This window comes from Brassica oleracea, chromosome C9 (assembly GCF_000695525.1).
Source record: "Brassica oleracea var. oleracea cultivar TO1000 chromosome C9, BOL, whole genome shotgun sequence".
NCBI classification, from domain to species: Eukaryota; Viridiplantae; Streptophyta; class Magnoliopsida; order Brassicales; family Brassicaceae; genus Brassica; species Brassica oleracea.
Genome location: NC_027756.1, coordinates 50,337,456 through 50,361,463, shown reverse-complemented (window position 1 = coordinate 50,361,463; position 24,008 = coordinate 50,337,456). Strand labels below are relative to the sequence as shown.

The 24,008-nt window shown below is 37.4% G+C and overlaps 3 protein-coding genes and 1 long non-coding RNA gene across 7 annotated transcripts; all 4 read left to right on the top strand.

The window, feature by feature from the left end:
- The first annotated feature begins 555 nt into the window (after window positions 1–555).
- On the top strand, window positions 556–5,896 carry LOC106318453 (beta-adaptin-like protein A). The gene is made up of 11 exons (XM_013756442.1): window positions 556–1,832; window positions 2,095–2,611; window positions 2,692–2,816; window positions 2,923–3,121; window positions 3,341–3,569; window positions 3,670–3,836; window positions 3,926–4,135; window positions 4,255–4,365; window positions 4,453–4,629; window positions 4,743–5,189; window positions 5,350–5,896. The coding sequence occupies exons 1-11, from the start codon at window positions 1,780–1,782 to the stop codon at window positions 5,641–5,643; spliced, it is 2,529 nt and encodes an 842-aa protein (XP_013611896.1). The 5' UTR covers window positions 556–1,779; the 3' UTR covers window positions 5,644–5,896.
- Window positions 5,897–6,003: 107 nt separating this feature from the next.
- On the top strand, window positions 6,004–7,899 carry LOC106315606 (coiled-coil domain-containing protein 25-like). The gene is made up of 6 exons (XM_013753382.1): window positions 6,004–6,246; window positions 6,450–6,577; window positions 6,749–6,852; window positions 6,949–7,036; window positions 7,215–7,276; window positions 7,375–7,899. The coding sequence occupies exons 1-6, from the start codon at window positions 6,134–6,136 to the stop codon at window positions 7,525–7,527; spliced, it is 648 nt and encodes a 215-aa protein (XP_013608836.1). The 5' UTR covers window positions 6,004–6,133; the 3' UTR covers window positions 7,528–7,899.
- A 505-nt stretch (window positions 7,900–8,404) lies between these two features.
- Window positions 8,405–12,664, top strand: LOC106313675 (myb-related protein 3R-1). The gene is given in 12 exon segments (XM_013751560.1): window positions 8,405–8,697; window positions 8,827–8,881; window positions 9,101–9,158; window positions 9,241–9,335; window positions 9,468–9,571; window positions 9,656–9,784; window positions 9,896–11,306; window positions 11,573–11,832; window positions 11,925–12,039; window positions 12,115–12,297; window positions 12,397–12,442; window positions 12,445–12,664. Coding segments are annotated over 12 exon segments (2,574 nt in total). The 5' UTR covers window positions 8,405–8,620; the 3' UTR covers window positions 12,486–12,664.
- A 3,791-nt stretch (window positions 12,665–16,455) lies between these two features.
- Window positions 16,456–18,835, top strand: LOC106316557. 4 transcript variants are annotated; one of them, XR_001264868.1, is made up of 6 exons: window positions 16,456–17,246; window positions 17,328–17,416; window positions 17,592–17,708; window positions 18,113–18,200; window positions 18,270–18,585; window positions 18,661–18,793. It is a non-coding gene; the product is annotated as an uncharacterized LOC106316557 (long non-coding RNA). The 4 variants fall into 4 exon arrangements; XR_001264865.1 differs by having other exon boundaries at window positions 18,270–18,835; XR_001264867.1 differs by having other exon boundaries at window positions 17,592–17,661; window positions 18,270–18,793.
- Window positions 18,836–24,008: the final 5,173 nt, after the last annotated feature.

Genomic DNA, 24,008 nt, shown 5'->3' with positions numbered 1-24,008 from the left:
AAAAAAAATAATAATTCTCAAACTATATCAACGTGCCAAAATATTCCTACACTAGAAAATAATTTGAATTCCATATTCATATTTAATCTAGACATCTCTAACTTATCTCGTAACCAACACATATCAATCCATCGATACTATCGATCCTATTAAGATAAATCGCTTTATTTTTAAAATTTATTATATCTCAGTCTCTATTATTTTGTTTTAGTTTACCAAAATATCTCAAATAGTTGAAATTATCAAAATTGACCTATTTATAGTTTCAATTTTGAAAATAACTTTTGATATATGGTGATATATAAAATAGAAATAAAAAGTATTCTTATATAAGGGAATAATGAGATAACTATATTGTTATTAGTTAATAACTTTTATCACATAGTTTTATTCAGGACAATGACAACTTAATTTTCTACAGTACATTCTCAAATTTTCAACTAAATCTGTGGACAAATGGAATTTTTTTTTCCTGATAAGATTTTTTATAAGGTTATTATCTTATGAAAATTCTTAAACGTTTAGTCTCCTTCGTAATAGATAAAAGAATAAAGCGGAAACCAATCAAAAAAAGAAGGTTTCTCTCTCCCCTTTTCTCCGTTCACGCATCTCCATCTTTCACGGAGATGAAGTTGAAAAGAGAGAACCAACTTTTGTTTTTTTTTTGTCTCTGATCTTTGATCTTGATCAGATTTAGTTTTCGGGTTAGCCGATCAATACTTCCGATTGACGGATTTCTCTTTTTGCCGGTAGCGGAATTATCTTCGCGTTGGCGACTTTTGAAGTGTCTTCTTCAATCACCATCGAGCTGATCTTCACTCTCATCCTTCTCGGATCGTGGTTGAAGATAATAATCTCCGATCTTTTGATCGGTGATAGTAATATATGTCGCTTTCCATCAACTTTCTCCTATATCCCGTTGGTGATTGATCGGAATCGCTTGGTTTCACCGCTCATCTTGCCAACTTCCTAAGAGAATTAGTCTCTCTATGTTGATTTAGCCGGCTTGGCTTTAAAGAGAGCTTTTCAGATCGGGAGATGTGTGGGTTTGAAGGATTATGTAGTCAGCCTTGGAGAAGATCAAGAAGAGTTGGCGTCTATGACGGTCCGGCAAATGGTCTTTCTTTAACCTGATAAAATTATCCTCAATGTTAACTCCGGTGAATCAAGTTGAATACGGTTAAGTCATCTCGGTTGGGGTGGAAGGCGTTTGCAAGAACAAATCAATGTGTCCGATGTTGTAGCTTGAGTAAAAGGAGGATTTGCTGGCGGAGCTGCGGCATCAGAGTCCTCTCTTTGCACAGCGGCGCGTTTCCAAGCGCGTGAACTGAGTTTGCTACATGCAGAAGCATTGGATGACACGTGTATTGCTTTGGAACGCGTGGAATTGCTGTGTCACCCGATACAGGAAGACAAATCAATGTCGGTTATTGGGTTTCTTTGGGTTTATTTTATATACGGGTTGTAATGGGGTTGGACCATTGACTATATCTTGCATGTGCCCAGTTTTCAAATATGAAATGAAAGGTTGACAAAAAAAAAGATAAAAGAATAAAGCGGTAAATTTGTAAGAAAACAAAAGTAAGAGGAGCGAATAAGCAAATCTCCCACAGACGAGACTCGAGACCAGTGATAACCATCATCTCTTCACCCAAATTTAGCAGCTCCAGCTTCTGATCTCGGTGGGAATTCTCTCCGATCGGCGCTTCTCGTGATCCCTTCTCCGTCGGATCTCACGGCGTAAAAATTCATCGTGTCTGAACCGCAACAGTATTAGCCATGGCTCCTCCAGCCGCTTCGCAGCGTTATCCGTCACCGTCCCAACCTTCAGGGTAACTCATGCTCGTCTCTCTCGATCAGTATCGCTTTAACGTTTGCTTACATTCTTAAGCTATAAACCAGCTACCAGTTTAATGATTAATGCGTGATTGATCAGCTCCTTATAGCTCTTGAATTTAATGATCTGCGTTGATTCTATACTAAATCCAAAAATTAAGAAGCTCTATTGTAGTGGATCTGTTTCCAGTGTGTACGTATGATGATCTGATCTCTCTTTTAGCCAAACTGAAACTATAATCTGCCGTTCTCTATCAGGAAAAGCGAAGTAACAGATCTGAAATCACAGCTTCGCCAGCTAGCTGGAAGCAGAGCTCCAGGAGTCGATGATTCGAAGCGCGACCTCTTCAAGAAAGTGATATCGTACATGACTATCGGCATCGACGTCTCATCCGTATTCGGAGAAATGGTCATGTGCTCGGCGACGTCAGACATCGTCTTGAAGAAGATGTGTTATCTCTACGTTGGTAACTACGCCAAGGGCAATCCTGATCTTTCCCTTTTGACGATCAATTTCCTCCAGAGGGATTGCAAAGATCAGGATCCTATGATCCGCGGGCTCGCTTTGAGGAGTTTGTGTTCGTTACGAGTGCCGAACCTTGTGGAGTATCTTGTTGGTCCCTTAGGGAGCGGGTTAAAGGATAATAACAGTTATGTGAGAACAATCGCTGTGACTGGAGTGCTGAAGCTGTATCACATCTCGGCTTCGACATGTATTGATGCTGATTTTCCTGCTACGCTGAAGAGTTTGATGCTTCACGATTCAGATGCTCAGGTTAGTTTTGTTGTGTATGTAGATATGAATCCATATGGACTTAGAATGATTAGTATATTTTGATATAAAATACGCTGCAGGTAGTTGCCAATTGCCTTTCTGCACTTCAAGAGATTTGGAGTTTAGAAGCAAGCCATTCTGAGGAAGCATGCCGGGAGAAGGAATCCTTGCTTAGCAAACCAGTTATATATTATTTCTTGAATCGGTAAGTCCTTAAGTTCTTCCTTCAGCCTTCAATCACAATACTTTATTGTTGCAGTGGTATCTAAGAAAGGAGAAGCAAATTTCACCATTGTGGTGTTTCCTTGCAGGATCAAGGAATTCAATGAATGGGCGCAGTGTCTTATACTTGAGTTGGCAGTAAAATATGTGCCATCAGATAGTAATGATATTTTTGATATTATGAATCTGTTGGAAGATAGACTTCAGCATGCCAATGGTGCTGTTGTCTTGGCAACAGTCAAGGTGTTTCTGCAGTTAACACTCTCCATGACTGATGTTCATCAACAGGTACAAAGTCCACCTCTTTTATCCTTAATCATGGAAAGATATTCTTGATGAAATTAGTATGTGTGGGCTTTAATGATGATAAGTTTGTGACTCAAAGCTTGCAAATCATATTTTAATTTCTAGCAAAACAAAGTAATCAGCGTTAGAAACTAAAATGTCATTAGGTTTTAAGTGTTGATCGTGATCACTGTCTAACTGATGCTAAATGATCTTGTACAGGTATATGAGCGTATTAAATCCCCACTTCTGACTCTCGTCAGTTCTGGAAGTCCAGAGCAGTCGTATGCAATCTTGAGCCACCTTCATCTTTTGGTTGTCCGTGCGCCATTCATTTTTGCCTCAGACTATAAGCATTTCTACTGCCAGTACAATGAACCCTCATATGTCAAAAAGTTGAAGCTTGAGATGTTGACTGCTATTGCAAATGAGAGCAACACTTACGAAATTGGTATTGTTTCATATTAATGTAAATAAGGAATATGAAACGATAAAAACCGTTCTTTTCTGGCTCTTCAATGTGTCTGCTTCATGATTTTCTGTCCATTCAGTGACGGAACTGTGCGAGTATGCTGCAAACGTTGATATTGCAATTGCAAGGGAATCAATTCGAGCGGTTGGGAAGATTGCTTTGCAGCAGTATGATGTTAATGCGATTGTTGATAGACTTCTTCAGTTTCTGGCGATGGAAAAGGACTATGTCACTGCTGAAACTTTGGTAAGCATATCATACGTACTATTCACGGGGATCATTAGCCATCATATTGTTTGCATATTTGTAACGACTTGTCTGGCTCCCTCCGATAGGTTCTTGTCAAGGACCTTCTTAGGAAGTATCCACAATGGAGCCATGATTGCATTTCTGTCGTTGGCGGTATCAGCAGTAAAAACATCCAAGAACCAAAAGCCAAGTCGGCTCTTATATGGATGTTGGGTGAATATGCTCAGGATATGAGTGATGCTCCTTATGTTTTGGAGAATCTGATAGAAAACTGGGAGGAAGAGCATTCGGCTGAGGTATTTTTGGCATCACCTCTGCTTATGTGTGATACTAGGATTTACTGATCTATGTTCCCATGTTTGCGTGAGAGAAGACTTGCACATTTGTCTAATGAAGTTATTGTCTCGTTGAGCAGGTTCGGTTGCATCTCCTAACTGCAGCAATGAAATGCTTTTTCAAGAGGCCACCTGAGACTCAGAGAGCCCTTGGAATAGCTCTAGCTGCAGGGATGGCTGACTTTCACCAGGTATTGACCAATCTCCCCCTTCCAAATTGATTTCTTTTGAAACCACTGGCCCATTAAATCATTATTCAACATTAACTGTTGGAGTAGGATGTTCACGATCGAGCCTTGTTCTACTATCGTGTTCTGCAATACGACGTACATGTGGCTGAACGTGTGGTTAGTCCTCCAAAACAGGCGGTTTCAGTATTTGCTGACACTCAAAGCAGTGAAATCAAAGACCGTATATTTGACGAGTTTAACAGCCTTTCTGTGATCTACCAGAAGGTATATTTCCTGAATTTACTGTCAAACCCATTGTTATAGTATGTATTCATTAGCCTTGTATTACTCGGAGGTTTTCTTTAGCTATTTCATAGTAACAATAAAAATTCTTGCAGCCGTCTTACATGTTCACGGATAAGGAACACCGAGGCCCCTTTGAGTTTTCAGACGAAATTGGAAACATTCCCATCACACCTGAAGCCTCCAGTGACATTGTTCCACAGCAATTTGAGGCAAATGACAAAGACCTGCTTCTGAGTACTGACGAGAAGGATGACAACAGAGGACTTTCCACTACTGGTTCTGCTTACACGGCCCCTTCATATGACAACTCTAATATATCCTCACAAATGCAAGAGCTTGCAATCTCCGGCCCTGCCACGCCCGCGACTACCCAACAATCTAGCTTTGATTTCGATGATATCTTTGGTTTGGGATTGTCAACAGCTCCTGCTCCTGCTCTAACGCCATCACCGCCTCTTTTAAAACTTAACCCAAGAGCTGCTCTAGATCCAGGCGCCTTCCAACAGAAATGGCGCCAGTTGCCGATATCATTAACACAGGTTTGTTTTTCCCCACAGCTTTCACCTTGTGATCCTATTCATGAAGCGATTGTCTACATTTTTTTCATGTTTTTTTTGTCTTGCTCCTCTTATTCAGCATATCATTATGTTGTTGGGGATTTTGACTGGTGAGAGATTGCAACTTTGTTTTCATTTGCAGGACTGTTCTGTGAATCCCCAGGGAATTGCGGCCTTGACAGTTCCACAATCACTTATCAAACATATGCAGAGTCATTCCATCCACTGTATCGCATCGGGTGGGCAATCTCCAAACTTCAAGTTTTTCTTCTTTGCTCAAAAGGAATCAGAACCGTCATCAAACTATCTGACAGAGTGTGTCATAAACTCTTCATCAGCCAAGGCACAGATAAAAGTGAAAGCGGACGAGCAGAGTACGTCTCAGGCATTCGCAACCGTATTTGAAACAGCCTTGTCCGAGTTTGGCATGCCGTAAAAAGCTCTTGGCCTCTTGTGTATCAGTATCATCAAATAGAGTTCGCTGGATGGATCTCTCTACGTTTGGTTGTAAAATGCGATAATACTGTTATATGAGTTTTATATTCTCGCTCACCTTAAACCACGTTACTTATGGAGTGGTACTTTATTATCCTTAGACGTGGAACTTTTCAGCTTCAGTTGACCCTGTTACAAGTCATCTCGAATGGAATCCAGAGACATTGTAATGTAATCCCAGTCTCTTGTGAAAATGACTCAATAAATGAAATAAAAAAGTTATGGGCCTCATTCGTTATACTTACAAAATGAAGGTTACTTCTGTAAATTCAGTTGACCCTGTTACAAAATGAAGGTTTCTTGCGTTTTTGTATTATTATCTCGAGTGGTTACGATTCTTTCATTGTCGAATCTTGCAGGGGAGATAGGGAAGTGAGAGAGGGGGAAACCCTGCCCTATTTTCGATCTCTATTCGTTTCTCAATCGAAGCGATGGTGTTCTACTTCAAGGCACGACCAGATGCCGGGGACTACACCATCTTCATGGGGCTCGATAAGTTCGAGAACGAGGAGCTCATCAAGTACGGCTTCCCCGAAGACGTCTGGTAAGCGATATTATTCTTTATTTTTTTTCGATTGTCAATTTGTTGGTTTGATCGAATTGCGAGCTTGATTCCCTTGTTTATGGTCAGATGTGTCATGATCTATTGTAGATTGATTTTTTTTTTTTTTTTAAATGGAATCATTGGGTAAGAATGTGATTTTTCAAATTTTAATCTGATAATTTTCTTCTTTGTATCTGATGCAGGTTTCACGTTGATAAGATGTCGTCAGCTCACGTTTACTTGAGGCTGCATAAAGGCCAAGGCTTTGATGACATTAGTGAAGGTGTGCTCGAGGACTGTGCTCAGCTTGTGAAAGCTAATTCCATTCAAGGTACTAAATATCTGAAACCCTTTTCTACTTGTCGTGAACTTGACATTTACATAACCATAAGTCGTGGAGTATCAGTTTGTTGTTCCCATTTCTCTTCGTTTAGAAGGAGGGCACTTATAGGCTATATACTGTTTTCTTACCCACTGGTGTGTGTCTGGGATTATGTGTCAGGCAACAAGGTGAACAACGTCGATGTTGTTTACACTCCTTGGTCCAACTTGAAGAAGACCGCCTCCATGGATGTTGGTCAAGTTGGCTTCCACAATTCAAAGATGGTAAGCTTCTTCATCTCTCCCGAATTTTTTTTGTTGTGCATACAAGAAACCTGCTTAAGAATGGTTGCAAAGGAATGATATTTGTGTTTCTGTAAGGTCCGGACTATCCGAGTGGAGAAGCGAGTCAATGACATAATTAACAGGCTGAACAAAACAAAAGTTGAGAAAACCCCTGATCTGAGAGGTAAGTCTTCGATTTGTGGGCTCTTTCTTAAGTAAATTCCAGTAGATAGGGATCATGCATACATCCTTCTTGTTCGTTCAACTTTCTTGCATATGAAGTGTCGTTTATGTGGCTATAGCTTTTTCAGCTTGTGTAACTTTAAAATATATTAAATTGTATGGTTTGTTTCATAATGAAGCTGAGAGGGAAGCAGTGAATGCTGCTGAAAGAGCTGAGAGGAAACAACACCTGAGGGAGAAGGTCAGTTTCTGTTTTGGTCCTTGTCATCTTCTTAATCTGTCGAAAGTCAATTGATCAGAAATTTGACTCAAATCCTCGTTGTTTATGTGGTATTGCAGAAGAAACGTGAAGATATAGAGAGGCTGGAGAAGGAGAGGCAAGCAGACATGAGGAGTTACAAGGGATTAATGGTAACTGATAAAATGACATCCAACAAAGACATTGCTTCAAGCAACAAGTCTCTTCAAGAACTCGAAGATGATTTCATGTAAAAGAGCCCTGAAGAAATGAGAAGAAAAAAACCCAAGTCAGTAACATTCTGCCGGTGCTGTCCTTCAGAGAAGGTTTATCATGTTCTTCTATTAGCCTTAAGAGTTATAATGATGATGAATTGCCCTTTTGTTTCAAAAAGTTTTTATAAGAGTTGAAATGTTTCAGAGGATTGAATCTTGAGTTGTGAGAAAAACAGAGAGCATAATGATATATGTAACACAGGTGAGCTAGCGAGCTGGTGCGATCATGGTTTACTCTACCTAACCTGCTGTGTGTTTGTGGAAAATCATTTTACCACCCTAATAGTTTTTACTTTTTATTCTTTTGATCCCAAAATTAATTTACATAGGTATAAACACCTGCTTTTCATATTTAAGTCGCTTTGACTGTTGTAAACATTATCAACAAATTACCATTATTTAAACCGACTAGATCCAATATATATACAAATCCAAACCAATATCTTTTTATATCAGATCAGCTACTTTATCACGTATTTAGTCACATGATTTGAAATAATTACAGACGGTGGCCCCAACGTGGAAATCAACGGATCAGTAGTCCCAACAAATCTGTACTGAAAATCATCAATGGGTATTAAATTAAATCTCGGGGGTAAAATTCGAAATAAAGGAAAAAGTAGGGGGGGGGGAAACAAAGAAGAGAAACAAATAATGAGATGCCCGTTGAGTACTTTGAAAAAGATAGGAGACACATGGCCAATAATATTTAAAATGAACGGCTTAGATTAACTTAGATCACCCAGATTTGATAGGAAGAAGGAAAAAAAAAATGTTTAATTGGAAGTTTAATTGAGTGTGTGTGTGTGGTAGGGTTAGTCGAAGAAAATTCGAACTTCCAAACTCCCTTTTTGAAATAGCTCTGCCGACCGTTTAGATTTTCTCTCCTTTTAATTCAAACATTTGTTTTCAATGTGCGATGAGCAGACAGTGAAGTTTTGTAGTTGTACCCAATCTGAGATTTGCATTTTATTTTGGGTGTGGCGGACTGACTGTTCTTACGAGATCTGATCAACTTGAGCTGTTGGTTTGACTAATCGTCGTATCTGTTAGCCGTTAGGGTTTCCCAGGTATGGAAAGTGAGTGTACAACAACGAGCTCAACCCCTCCTCAGAGGGTTACTGAAGGGAACCCCAAATCGCGTCAGGGGTATTATGCTTCTCTCTTCTTTTCTTTTATTAATGAATTTGTCACAAAATAGACTAGGAATAAGCTGTAGAAACTGTATTCATGTCACTTAGAATTGAGTTGCGTGACACTCTTGTGTTGATTTTACAGGAGGACGAGTGGCCCTGCTAGACGTTCTACTCGAGGTCAATGGACTGCAGAGGAGGTGAACTATTTATGTTTCTTTTTCTAAATGGTGTTCAATCCTATGGTTATGATATCATTGATCATAGAGCTCTTCGTTATGCTTAAGTGCATTTGCTTAGATCATACACTAAATCAGAGATACACTAGAAGTGGTGACATTTGTATTTTTTTTGCATTTCTTCAGTCTTCCGTCTCCATATCTCATTTTTTTAGTTGACCAACCATGTTTATTTTGCAGGATGAGATTTTGACAAAAGCTGTCCATAGTTTTAAAGGGAAAAACTGGAAGAAGATTGGTAAAATTTCCACTACTCTTGACATACTTTTGCTAGCCTTCTTCTCTATTTCAATGTCTGATCGTCTTTTCTTAACTCCCAGCTGAATTTTTCAAGGATCGAACTGATGTCCAGTGCCTCCACAGGTGGCAGAAGGTCCTTAATCCTGAACTTGTTAAAGGTCCTTGGACCAAGGAGGTGTGTGACATCGCTTTTCTTCCACTGCTTTTATTATATGCATCTTTCCATACTTGACTCTCTTGGCTTTTGTAATGTCCAAATCTCCCCTATGACTGACTGCTCACTGCTCTCATTTGAAATGGAATGTAGGAAGATGAAATGATAGTTCAGTTAATCCAAAAATATGGGCCCAAGAAGTGGTCCACCATTGCTCGATTTTTGCCTGGCCGTATTGGAAAGCAGTGTAGAGAAAGGTATGCTTATAGACTTTTACCAACAACAGTGTCTTACTTAGCACTTGAAACTTTTAGAAAAAAATATCCTAATTGATGATACAGGTGGCACAATCACCTCAACCCTGCCATAAACAAGGAAGCTTGGACTCAAGAAGAAGAGCTGCTTCTCATTCGTGCTCATCAAATCTATGGTAATAGATGGGCAGAGTTGACAAAGTTCTTGCCTGGAAGGTACTACTACTTACTCTCATCTGGAACTGGAATTAAAAATACATCTTATTGCTATTCCTTTTGGTTGTTCTTAGCAACATACATAGTTATCGTTGCTTATGTTATCAACAGGTCTGATAATGGAATTAAAAACCATTGGCACAGCTCAGTCAAGAAGAAACTCGATTCCTATATGTCCTCTGGGCTTCTGGATCAGTACCAAGCCATGCCTCTAGCTCCTTACGATAGAAACTCTTTTATGCAGAGTACTATGGATGGTAGTGGCTGCGTGAGTGGACAGGCAGAGCAAGAAATAGAACATGGTATAATGAACATGGGGCAACATTTTCACCCGTGTGAAAACTCTCAGTATTATTATCCAGAGTTGGAAGATATCTCAGTCTCCATCTCAGAAGCCTCTTATGACATGGAGGACTGTTCACAGTTTCCTGATCATAACGTCTCGGCTTCTACGAGCCAGGATTACCAATTTGACTTTCAGGATCTGTCGGATATTTCACTGGAGATGAGTCAGAACATGTCAGGGTTACCAATGACATACACCAAGGAGAGGAAGGAAGCCTCTCTAGGGGCTCCGAACTCCAAGTCAAATATAGATGTAGCTGCGTACACCAACACATCTGAAACGGAATGTTGCAGAGTTCTTTTCCTTGATCAAGAGAGCGAAGGGGTCAGTGTTTCTAGATCTTCAACCCAAGAGCCACACGAGGTTTTGTGTGCATCAGCTTCAGACAGCCAGGTTTCAGAAGCTACAAAATCTCCTATGAAGAGCTCTTCTTCAATGTCCATTGCAACACCCGCCTCAGGCAAAGAAACTCTTCGGCCGGCTCCCTTAATCATAACACCCGATAAGTATTCCAAGAAGTCATCCGGATTGATATGTCATTCTTTTGAGACTAATGAAAATGGTAGCTTCATATGCATCAATGATCCTTCAACCTCTACTTGTGTTGATGAAGGGCCTAACAACTCCACCGAAGATTATCATTTAAATGATTCCAAAAAGCTGGTTCCAGTGAACGATTTTGCTTCTCTGGCAGAAGCTAAGCCACACTCTCTTCCTAAGCATGAAACAAACATGTCAAGCGAGCAGCATCATGAGGATATGGGAGCATCATCATCAAGTCTATGTTTTCCAAGCCTGGACCTACCTGCTTTCAACGATCCGGTCCACGATTATAGCCCTCTTGGCATACGCAAGCTGCTGATGTCCAGCATGGCGTGCATGAGCCCGCTTAGGCTGTGGGAGTCTCCCACTGGGAAAAAGACGTTGGTTGGTGCAAAGTCAATCCTGAGGAAACGCACGCGTGATCTGCTGACACCTCTATCTGAGAAGAGGAGTGATAAGAAGCTTGAAACTGATATAGCAGCTAGTCTGGCAAAAGATTTTTCACGCCTGGATGTTATGTTTGATGAGAGTGAGAATCAAGAATCTATCTCTGGAATGCCAGAAGAAACCATGGATGTCAGTAAATCACTTGTACAACCACAGCAAACTTGCTTGGAGGCAAATGTTCAACATGTAAGTCTTGTCTTTCCTTTAAGCATTTGAACATCTGTTGAGTTAGCTGTTTTATTACAGTCTTGATATGCTCCAGATTTTAAGCAGAACATATTTGAAACTTAGTAGTTAGCTTAGTTGTGAATCTGATATGTTACATGTCATGGTCATCTAACAGTACATAACATAGTTGGGAGGCTTTCTCACTTTAACTTATATGTCATATGAATCATCATTTGTTTTGTATGCATTGTTACTTAACAGTGAACGGATAAAATCTTGTGCAGGCTCAAAGTTTCTCCGGTGTTCTTTCTGAGAGCAATACCAACAAGCAAGTTCTGTCTCCTCCTGGTCAATCAGTAACCAAAGCAGAGAAGACACAAGTCTCAACCCCAAGAAATCACTTGCAGAGAACCCTCATGGCTACTTCTAACAAAGAACAACATTCTCCTTCGAGTCTTTGTTTGGTCATTAATTCGCCTTCTCGAGCCAGAAACACCGAGAGTCATCTTGCTAACAACGAGACAAACAATGAGAATTTCAGCATGTACATCTCTATTCCCCCCAACCTTAACTATATATATATTTTTTTGTTTTTATATTCTTGCTACAATGAGTTTGCTTCTCCTTCATTTACAGATTCTGTGGAACTCCATTCAGGAGAGGTCTTGAATCTCCCTCAGCCTGGAAATCTCCGTTTTACGTCAACTCTCTCTTGCCCAGCCCAAGGTTTGACACAGACATAACTATCGAGGTATGCAATGTCAAATTCTTTTAGCCTGTATATTTAGACATAACTTTCTAAGGCATTTTGTGCTTGTTTCTCCAGGACATGGGCTACATTTTCAGTCCAGGGGAGAGAAGCTACGAGAGCATAGGAATGTTTACACAGAGACACGAGCATACAAGTGCATTCGCAGCATTCAATGCAATGGAAATTTCACTTTCCCCAAGTACTGATGATGCAAAGAAGATGAAGGACTTGGATAAAGAGAATAATGATCCTCTAATGGTACCAATTCATTCACTCTCTAAGTTGAAGATTTTGAGACTATGATTCTATGGTTCTAGAAACTTGACTTTGGGTTTTGTACGTTTTGCATATTGATAGGCGGAGGGTCGAGTGCTGGACTTCAACGATTGCGAGTCTCCCACCAAGTAACAGAAGAAGTCTCATCCTACCTCTTGAAGGGGATGTAGGTAAAAAAGGCTAGAACCTCCTCCTCAATACATAATATTCAATGCACATACATGAACATGTATAAACAATGTATGGTATCTTCTATAAACAGAGCTTGTCCCTGCTTGGATCTAATTCTCTTCTTCTTTTTTCTTTCTAGTGAATCAACTTGAATGAATTTACGTACACTCTGTGTTCAATATAGTATATACACTTGGAAAAGGAACTTAGACAGTGCATCTGGGAGTAAATACCAACTTTATGTTGCACACTCTTCCATGAATTGTATTCTACTTGCAGGCTTATATCTCAATTTGTGTGACTGGTAACAGAATGGAGCTTGACTTTGATAAGGCCCCCAGCTAACAAATATTTTTGGCCCATTAATTTATTAAATTAGTAAGAAAATATATAAAAAAAATCTAGGATTGTCGAACTTGTCACCAATATAACACATAGGACAGCCAACATGACCAATAGCGCTAAACATTAATTGTAAAAATTTATATAGAATTAGACCCCAATTTACGAAAAAATATTTTTTCTTATTAAAATTCTTAAAAAAAATGTGTATATCCCCGAAACCTCATCAGGCTCTTTTTTTTCTTTCCCAAATTGAAATTCATTCATATTCATACACAAGCTGGCGATAAAATAAAATAGCCCCAAAACTAAAAGACCATAAGAAGCGGCAACTAGAACCCACACTGGGCGACTAAAACCCACATTGGGTTGACTTAAGAACAAACATAAAACATAAAAAACAAATCAACACTAGCACCAAAAGCACGTTAACATCCACGCAAGAGCCACATCAGAACACTTAGCATTTTTTAAAACAGAGTAAATATCAATGGTCAGGAAATACCGCAACTGCCTATAGCCCGCCACCCAGTACCCTCCACTTCTGCACCCAAACCACACTTTATTGCTGCTCCCAAACGATAAGACCAAAACTCGGGGACTTCAAAACTCGACAAGGGGAACCGCTGCTCGGTCCACACGCCTTGGATACATAAACGCTCTACGATCAAAGAAAGAAGCTCACCCAACCACCAAGAAGATGAAGCCTTACCAACCGAACCTCTCCAACACTCACGGGAGAAGAACCAAATGACAAGCAACCAAATGACACATAACCCCTAGAACAAATACTGCTAAGTCACAACCATTAAGACGCTTACACCCATGGCCCAGAACGTTCAAGACTCACGCACCTAAAGGTACAAGAGCAATCAAAACGCAAATTACCATAGCTGGAGATGCAAAATACGAGACTGAAACAACCGCCGCAAGGACAAGACCCCCAACCGGAGTGGAACGAGCGAGATTCAGCTCAACTCCACCACAAAGACCCAACTTTGAATAAGAAACGATGACAAGAAAACTGGACAAATCCGCCATGAACCTCGCGCATCGCCGAAACATGGAGAGCACCGCAAAAGTTTGAAGGAGAAAACCAGATCTGTCGGTGACACTACCCAAAAGCTGACTCCCTTGCTCTACCAAGCTCACACCAACTCGTCGGAACACCAGAAAGCTCAACCCACCGGCGAAGCTAGTTCTCCACGGAGCAGAACCCGACACTTACCGGCGGTGAAACACCCAGAATCCCAGAACATATCGAAGATGGATCTTGTTAGAACCAGGAAGCAATGATAAAACTAGATCTAAGAGAAAAGGTAGCTTCCGACGTTGGAGAGACCAACGCCGGAGCAAAACACGAAGAACACCTTCTGAAACTTTTGAGAGAAAAGGGTAAAAACTCTTCTTTTGTTTCTATATTATGTTTCTCTCTTTCTCATAGGCTTTTTAGACATGCATACTTTTGAAAATAATTCATCCCTAAAAAAATAATATATATATATATATATATATATATATATATGTGTGTGTTTTCAAAGTTAAAAGCACATACTTAATATATGCTTCTTGTCTGGGACTTCCTGACAGGTAATCTGAAAAAAGTAAGAACAAGAGTGACTACTGTAACTGTCATGTAGGCTGTTGATGGGGTTTAAAACTATTTAACTTGCTAACTATTAATCAAAAATAATCTTTGTATTAATCAAAAATTAATCTTTATCATAATTGTAATAACATAATTATCCAGCGTTAAAAAAATCAAAAACTAATCTTTCTATTAAACAAAAATATTAATCTTTTTTTTTTTCTGATTTATCCCAGATTTATTACTTCTTTTGATGTTGTAATGAATCGAGAATTTTTTTTTTCTAATTACTGCGTTATCTAATTGGAATTTCCATCAATTCTACGTTTATTAACATATTTGTCTGTTTTGACTTGTTTTTCTAATGATTTTACATATTTTAACATATTTGCAATTTTTTCATATGACTTTTAAATTTTAAGACTAAAAATAGTCAAAATATATATTTGACTTAATGTTACTGTTTAAGTAGTACTTAAATTCTTATGTATTGATTTTTTGAAGTCAATCATAGTTATTTATTTAGATAAAATGTCAATCATAATATATATACGACCGTTCCTACATTACGAAGGGTATCTTTGCGTTTGTGTATGAGAAGCCACAAAATTATTAATACTGAAACAATGTGTGTTTGGGTTACACTCACCTTAAATTACATTATATGACTCTCTAATTAAGTCCATCAAATTCAAAACAATTCTATAAAAACATTTCGCTCAAAAATCTAATCAGATACGTCGTAGGATTATATTGGAGAGAAGATTCCACATCGAAATATGAAAGGGACTTAAGTAATATATAAGGGACTTGAGCCAATCCACTAATTGCCAATTAGTTTTAAGTTGGAAACCCATAAAACTCATCATGGTATCAGAGCGGGCCCAATACCCTGACCCATTAATCTGGCCCGGACAGTGGTCCGATCATCCCATTAGCTGATGGCCCATAGAAGGTTCAATTCCGCCAAAATTGCTAGAAAATAAAACATAATTTCGGAGGAGGTACGATGGATTTTGCGAGATTAATGGTTATACGCACCATTATCTTGAAGGAGGATATTGGAGAGAAGATCCCACATCGGAAATTTGAAAATCACTTGAGTAATATATAAGAGATTTGTGTCAATTCAATAATTGCCAATTGATTTTAAGTTGTAATACTAGAAAACTTATGTGAGACAAATTTGTTTTCCAGTAGTTTAATTTACCAATGATAGTAGGTGTTCGACTTAATATTGTCTCCTCATTTTTTTCCCTGAAATGTTACTAAGAAAGAGTAGAAAGACCAAAACAGAAGTTTGGATAGTTTTCTGATTCGCCTGTTTTGCTTTGTATTTTTTGTTCGAAGTCCGAACTTAGTCATTTATTTTAGGTCAATGCGCCTTGCATTTTAAATTGTATCGACCAATATAATTCGAACTCAAGTATCTATCGATGCTGTGCATAACGTTACAAGGGTAATTTAATTCATAACATGTTACTGTTTAGTGATTATATATATATCACATATAATTTAAACGACAAAACAATTTTTTTATAAAAAACAATTGTCTTGCAAATAAAGTTTACATTCAGTCATATATTGTAGTCTCTACGACAATTTTTAATCATAATTTCTATTATCCGGCTAAGTTGTTGTAGTTAGTTGTTTTTTCGTTTGTTCCTTAGGCCGGTTATTCAAAACCTAAAGATTCCTTCTTTCTAGTCACCCCAGACTGAGCAAACACGTCGATTCCAGGTCGGATATTAACTCTCTCGTCCCAATTCATGGTTGGGTTTGTTGTTATCATTTTACATGCATGGAGAACGATTTTGGATAATTACGAGTTATGAATAAAAATCAAACACTAGTTTGTAAATATATAAGATATATCTAACTCTATCAAAAGGAGAATAAGAAGTCTTCTTAGCTATGCAACGTCAGATCAAAAAATCAACTAATCAAATTCGTCTTTACTGCCATGTCATCTGCGGCCGAGTCAACAAAGAAACCCTATGACTCACTCATCGACTTCGTCTTCTCTGTTTCCTCTTCATCGAAACTCCGTTACAGAGCCTCATCTACTCTCAATCAATGGTGTTCTTCAATACAATTTTAATGGATTCTTTAAGCAAAAAGTAGAACGAAAAACAAAATAGATAAATTATGTTTGTCAGGGAAAAAATCCTATAAATAAGAGAAATACTCCCACCGCTATATCTGTCACCATTGTTGTGAATCTTTTTTTTCTCCCCTTCTAAAAAACAGGTTTGATTCTCTTTGCAGGAAAGAGACACACGATAAACCGATTTATAAGCAATTTTCTATTTTTCAATCCTCTTTTCAAAAAAGTCACCTTTTTTGTTGTCTTTCCATTAGATTATGATTCTCTCTACTGTAATCATTTTTAACCGTTTTCCTCTGCATGCTTTTCGCTTTCTGTGTCTCTTTTACCTAAAAACGCCATTTGAATAAAAATGGCGGTTTTGGATTCTGGAGGCGTCGCTGTGCCGCCGACGGATAATGGCGTTGCGGATCTCGATATGCTTCCTCGTCGTAAATCGAGATCAGATTCTTCCAACGGACTTCTTTCTGATTCCGTTTCCATCACCGACGATGTTGGAGCTACGGCGGCCGAAGATGCGATGGATCCGGTTGCTTCCGCTGTTGAGGAGGAGGCTCAGGGAACAACGAAATTAGCTGGCGGAGATACCGAAACTAGGGAATCCGGCGGAGGCGGCGATGTAAAGTCCTCTTAGCTCTGACGCTATCTTCACACAAGTAATCGGGCTCAGATTCCTTCATTATATCAGGGAATGCTTATAGCTTGAGACTGTATAACTTCTTGGTAATGTAATCCAGATTCTAACTATGTTAAGGTACTCTCTTCCATCTTTTATTGATAAATGAGTATCTATTTAAAATGCAGGTTCAATACATATGGTACACAGAGGGTATGATGCTTTGAAAGTAAGTTTGTAACTAATTGGATTATCATGAGAGCATCTAATATCCAAGGTGAGATTCTTTCTCATGTTACTTTTGCTTCTTCAATTTCTCATGCTGGACAATTTTATAAAAGTTGTCGCCTATCATGCATATTTTTTTAGCTGATAGCTGTCTGCTTTATCCGTTTTAATATTTTTCTTCCCCATATAATAAAATGATTTTTTTAAGATCTTTCAAATGTCAGGAGGGAGGAGGATCGTATGTTGGAGCAACGCTGCATGCGTAAGATCATAACTTCAGCTCAAGAAACAAAGGTGCTGCATCTTCTGAGAAAGTTAATATCAGTGTCTTCCGGGTATATGTATGTATATCCTTTGCTTGACTACATAGTCTTTCTGAAAATCATTGTTTAGGATGTCTCTTTGGCTGCCGTAAACTCTAACATGTTAGATTTTCTCTCTATTTCTTTGCTTGCAAAACCCAATAAAAAAGCTTGGAAAGTACAACATTCGTTTGGTTTAATTGGTTAAAGATGGACACCATTGATAGTTGCTGGCTCATGGCACCGGAACTGGCTCGAGGAAATCTTGAACCCAACCACGGTTCAGTCACAAGGCCATCCATTAAAAATCCCTTATCCTTTCATCTGTCTTCCTATAATGAGCATTATGAAGATTGCTTTGTTAAGAAACATTTTACCTACTAGGCTACTATGATCAAAGAAACTCTAAGATATGACATTTTTTGTTCATTTGTGGATTTCAGAGTATGGAGCTGGCGAGGAAATGATTGTCTAACTCCATGCCGTGACCCTTTCTCTGTCTATTTGGAAAAAAATGCACCGTAGCTTCTGGTAATGTATCAATTCTTCACTACCGAACTAAACTAGAACACTGAATTGATTGTGGGTGTGACATAACAGGATGTGGTCACAAGTTCTGACCTAAGCACCATAAGCATAACATCGTCAAAGACATCACAAGCCACACTAGGGTCATACCCTTGCCCTCTCTTTTTCTCGCTACGACATTGTGTCTTTTACCAAACTTCCAATACAACAACAAGACCAGCAACATCTCAAGAACAAGTATGCAGAATGCAGCAAAGGCTCTATACCACAAGTGGTTACTAAAAATAAATAGAATAAGCAGTCAACTGAAACTCCTTCAGAAGCTTCTTTTTCTTCTACTCTCTATGAAGTAGAGGAGGATATACCTGTTAAGAGTGGGCTATATGAGGTACCATCGTTCTCTGCAGTGTTTTAGAGTTTTCATGTAAACTTAAACATGAACCTTTAGAATCTTTATATCCAGTCTATGTTTCTGGACCAAGGAACCGGAATACTGTTGGTGAACTTGCTGAGGAGGCATTGTTTCCCATGTACTGGAATGAAAATAATAAGTCTGTCCCTAGAGGTTGCATATTGTAACAAGGTTAGATGTACTTCACTAGAGTTTGTATCTACTTATGATCCAGATTTTAGTAGAACTATAAGATTTTTTTTTTTACTTTATACCTTTTACTGTTTTGAGTTTTTGGTTTAAAGATTCATAAAATAACCTGAACTATGCTTTTTTTAATTGTTCCCTTCTCTCTCTCTTTTGTTATTGAGAGTTCATTAAGTATGAACACATATATATTGCTGATGATAAATAACACTAGACCAATTTCGTTTGGATTTTTTTTTCACCTAAGTCTGGCGCAGAAGGAGCTTTAAACCATCTAGGCGTTTTGCATGTTCACGGTATAAGTTTGAGTTATGCGTAAAAAATGTAATTTTCTGATAAAAGGAAGATTGCATAGATAATGGTAAAATTGTCTTAAGTTGTTAATGTATTTGATTTCATGCTCTCTTTACAGGGACGATGATACTTGGGAAGCTTGACATAATGTTGATCCCTCTGTACTCCATACTACTACTACTTAACCATCTTCGATAGTTTTCACAAGCAAAAAATGTTTAGGCTTATACACTTTTTTTTTTGTCATCAAATACAGACTCATATTGACTCTGTGAACCACTCCGGTAGATCTTGATCCATGTGAACGACAAACGACGGTTGCTTCCTGGCACTGCGTGCTAGGCTATCCGCTCTTGAATTTTGCGTCCTTGGTACATAGATAATCTCCGAACGTGTGAAAACTTCTTTCAGGGATTTAATATCTTCCAAATAGCTTGCAAATGCTGGCCATTCTTCTGGTTCCGAAACCATCTTCACCAACTGAGAACAATCCGTTGCAAATGTAACCTGAAATTGCAGTAAGTTTTTCGTGCATTCCATTGCCCAAATTAGTGCTTCCATCTCTGCATGTAAAGGGGATAGACAAGCTCGAACATTCCTTGCTCCTAACAACCCATTAAAACCTTCTAGAGTACTCAGTCAACCTTGCCTAGAGAAAACATCATTCTCTTTCCAGGATCCATATGTAAAACACCATATCCCTGGAATTGATGGGGGAGTCGTAACCTCAACTTGGGACGCTGTCCTGGTCTCAGTCATTACCTGTGCATCAGCCCAAAGTCTTGACTCTGTTTCTGCCAATTTGAGGGTGTCCATTGGTTCCATGTCGAAATTGCTAAAGACTTTATTGTTTCTTCCTTTCCAAATATACCAAAGAATCCATGCAAATTGATGATCCTCCATCGGTGGGGAGACTCTCCAGAAGAGGTGATCCATATTTGTGAACAGAGAGGTCGTTGGGAACATGGTTGGATTTGATGGTATCTTGGAGAGAGCCCAAACCTGAAGTACTGGAGGACATTCAAAAAACACATGGTTAATCGATTCCTCATCCGCTCCGCAACGGGCACAACATATATCTCCTTGTATATACATGTTCTCGAAATTGTAGTTCTAATGATAAAGTCACACATTTATATCATTATGATTACGAAATGAGAGTTGCTCTTCACTTTCTCTAAGTGAGATAAAACAAAGGATTGATTGTTGATTTGATGCACCAGTTTTAATGTCATTTAGTTACCCAGAAAATAATTAAATAACTATGCAGCCCATTAAAAATAGAAATCTAAACTAATCTTTAAAATTAACTTAAAATTTTTTAATTAAGTTATTACAAATATAAATTCCATGAAAAAATTGAAAACCAAATTTTTGGAGATCATGTAAATATTTCAACAAACAGAACAAGATGGTGTCTTAAAAAATAAAATCAATATCAATATAATACGTACTAAATTGAATATACGATAGAATCTCTATAAATTAATATTTGATAAATTAATAATCTCTATAAGTTAATAAATTTTGCCGGTCCCAATTCGAACCGGTTCAAAATTTTACCCAAATTGATAAAATAATAAGATAATAATTTTTTTAGAAAACTCTACTGTAAATATATGGTCCCATTAAAAGTATAAATTCATAATTTATATGTATACATATTTTTTATAAGTGAGAACATAATATTATATTATTGTTTTATATTCACAATGAAATTATCTTTATATTTTCTTAACACTTAATTTATTTTTGATGAGATTTAGTAATATTATTTCTAAAACCACATTTAAATTCTATGCAATATATATTATATACACCAAATCATATAATAAAATTAATATAAATGTCAAATTTAAAAAAATAATAATTAATGTCTATACACTAAAATTAAATATTTTTCTTATATTAGATGAAATATATCTTAAAACAAAAAATCTAAATAAGAATTTTTTTTGTAAATTAATATTTTTATAAATTAATAAAATTTCAAAGTCCAACATTATTAATTTATATCAAGTTAAACAAACAACAGTCATCTAACACTATTAAAAGGAGAATATGAAGCCCTCTTAAGCTGTCCACGTCAGCGAAAATATTCATAACCAATCATTTGTCCATGTCATCATGGATGTTAAGTTGTTGGGCTACGAATCTGTGCTGCTTAATAGGCCATTTAGCTTTAATGACCTATTTGTTTTGTCATCTTTTTACTCCAACCTAATTTTGTTACGAAGTCTACAGACGACCTTCCAGAAGACCAGAAATCATTGTCTTCCTATCTCCTCCTCATAACGCATGCGACAGCTATAATGACGAATTAAAGCTACTTAATTACTCCTCCAGACAAATCATCGTCTAAGTCTCCACATCCCTCATCTTACTCAATGATAACGATGCCTCCTTAAGCCAAAAATCTATTGCTCATATCCTCAAATCCATTCCTAGCTTTATGGCAAATCAAACAGACAGTCACCACCACCCAAGATCCATCTCCACTTTTCTTCAGTAAGGTTTCACCAGGACCTGGAGATTCCCAGTTGCTTTTTAAGCTAATCCATTTATGGGAAGCTTGCAATAATTCCAAAGGAGGCATCCTTCTCGGCCTTGAGATGCTGATGATTGGTGAAGAGGTACGTGTCCATATTTCAATATTATGCTTCCGATTTCATACACGTCTCTGATTTTTTCTAACAGAGAGAGAATATATTAACAAGATTATATCCTGAAACTCAACACGTAAGAATTTTTAACGTAAAGAGATAATTTTTAAGATTAGTTAAATAAGTGATCATCTGTGAATATGTTAATAGTTCTCAATATCCTTTTATATATTAACTAAATACAGAATTGTTCATATTGAAATCTACTACATATTTCACATTTTTATAACAAATAATTATTTACAAAATAATAAATACCAAAAAGTTTAATATTGAAAATTAAATTATGGTTTCAAAACTTAAAGAATTGTTGATTGGTTATCAAAATTTACAGATTTAAGTATTCAAAATTATTACACATTTATAAAATAATATATTTATATGTAATAAAAGTTATTTACCTATACTTCAAAAAATAATTCAAAATCAATCAGACGATATATAAGAAAATATATAATATACAAAAGATGACATAATTTTATTTTATTTTATTAAATGTAGAGTATTTTAATCTTAAGAAAGATTTAAACATGGTTACGAAAGATTAATAGAGACATTTAATATGTTAACATAAATTAATGATATTTCAAACAAAAAAAATATACCGAAACAAATAAATGATATAATATTAAAAAAACAAACTTAATTTTTTTTTAATCTAAGGTTTAATGTTTATAGACAAACAAACCGCGCTACGGTAAAATCTCTAGTATATATAGAAGTTTGGACGTAAACCATATATGGAGATTTTTAATTAAATAGTGTCCTTATTTATACTACAAGAAAACGTAACGACCTCCGACAAAAACTTCCGATGTCAATGGTTCTCGGAAAATTTCCGACAACTGTGCCAGATAATAGTGAGAAACTTTAAAATTCATCGGAAGTTTGTAGAAATTTTCCGAGGAAAAAATATTCTCGAAACGTTAGTACCATTTACGTTACGGTAAGAAAACAATTTTTTTTGTGAGAAAATAATTAAACATTGTTGAAATGATCGAAGAAAAAACAAAGTCGATCACTTTTTTGACTCTCTCGTTAGTTACTAACTTTGCTATGAGCAGGCCTGGCTATGAGTATATAGTATTGAACATTTTATTTCAGTAAGTCAAAGATAAACAGACGCAGGTATTCCATATGCAGTTTACGGTTTGTTTAAAAAAAATAAGGTATTTATATGTTTTGGTGGAAAATTGGAGATAGCCGATATAATCGTGGATTGGGGGTTTACGTTGCCACCATGCATAACAACGACCTAGTAATATCATCGTAAGTTAACCACGCGGTGGTGGGTTAGTGGTCTTGAGGGAGCTACGGCCCCAACACGGACCCGGCCGCTTCGAAACCCCGTGTGGCCACCCGGAGCTAGCATTAAATCGCAAGAATACTTGGAGTGCCGTGGACTTCGTGGGACTAGTCGGTTGACTTCGGTCGTCAGATCCCCACGGTTATAAAAAAAAAAATAATAAATATCATCATTAGTTAGTAACGGTATATACCTATATAACGAAATCACACATACATGCATCATCACTATGCGTCTATACAATTATCAATATATTTGTATGCGTCTGGCGTTTTACATTTTGCGGTTTAACAAATTATTTTGTTGTAAACATGTTATTTTAAAAAACTATGGAAAATGTTTTTGAAACAACGAGGCCTAGTTTAATTGATGAGATTATGGATCCAGAGCTATATATGAAATTTATTGTTTTACAAATTTTATACTTAAATGTTTGACCATCCGAATATAGCCAAACAAGATCTATACGTGATTTGAGTTTTGCCTAGGTGCAAACACACCTCAACATAGTGAACCGTAAGTGTATATCTGCGAGCATAAACTAGTTGATTAGCTTAGCTCTAATCCAAAGAGTTAAAAGAGGAGAGAGAAGATGGATGTGGTTGTCGAGATACAAAGAGCAATCCCAATAAAAGTTCTAGCTTAGGGGTTCTAAAAATACATAACGGTGAGAACCCCACCATTTTGAGATACACCAACCAATTAGTCGTAACATTCCTAGTCGGAGCTATAGCTGTTTTTGCTCGTTCCGCCTCCTTCCAAGCTTTGCTGGTTGGTTTAATCAACGCTGATTCCTATTATTTCATGGTAGTAATATATTCAAGGATGCATCTGATGATTTTCCACGGTTATCCGATTGTCTAGCATTTGTTATCTCTTGTTATGTTGTCCTATTTTATGATGTTCATCAATCCGTCGAGGATCCCTCAGGTTATTATTTTGTTACAGTT

Excerpts from the sequence above, each read along its gene's own strand:
- LOC106318453 (XM_013756442.1), top strand. The coding sequence starts at position 1,780 with ATGGCTCCTCCAGCCGCTTCGCAGCGTTATCCGTCACCGTCCCAACCT. Across the intron at positions 1,833-2,094 it reads TCACCGTCCCAACCTTCAGG|GAAAAGCGAAGTAACAGATC; the intron begins GTAACTCATGCT and ends GTTCTCTATCAG. Across the intron at positions 5,190-5,349 it reads TGCCGATATCATTAACACAG|GACTGTTCTGTGAATCCCCA; the intron begins GTTTGTTTTTCC and ends TTTCATTTGCAG.
- LOC106315606 (XM_013753382.1), top strand. The coding sequence starts at position 6,134 with ATGGTGTTCTACTTCAAGGCACGACCAGATGCCGGGGACTACACCATC. Across the intron at positions 6,247-6,449 it reads GGCTTCCCCGAAGACGTCTG|GTTTCACGTTGATAAGATGT; the intron begins GTAAGCGATATT and ends TATCTGATGCAG. Across the intron at positions 7,277-7,374 it reads AACAACACCTGAGGGAGAAG|AAGAAACGTGAAGATATAGA; the intron begins GTCAGTTTCTGT and ends GTGGTATTGCAG.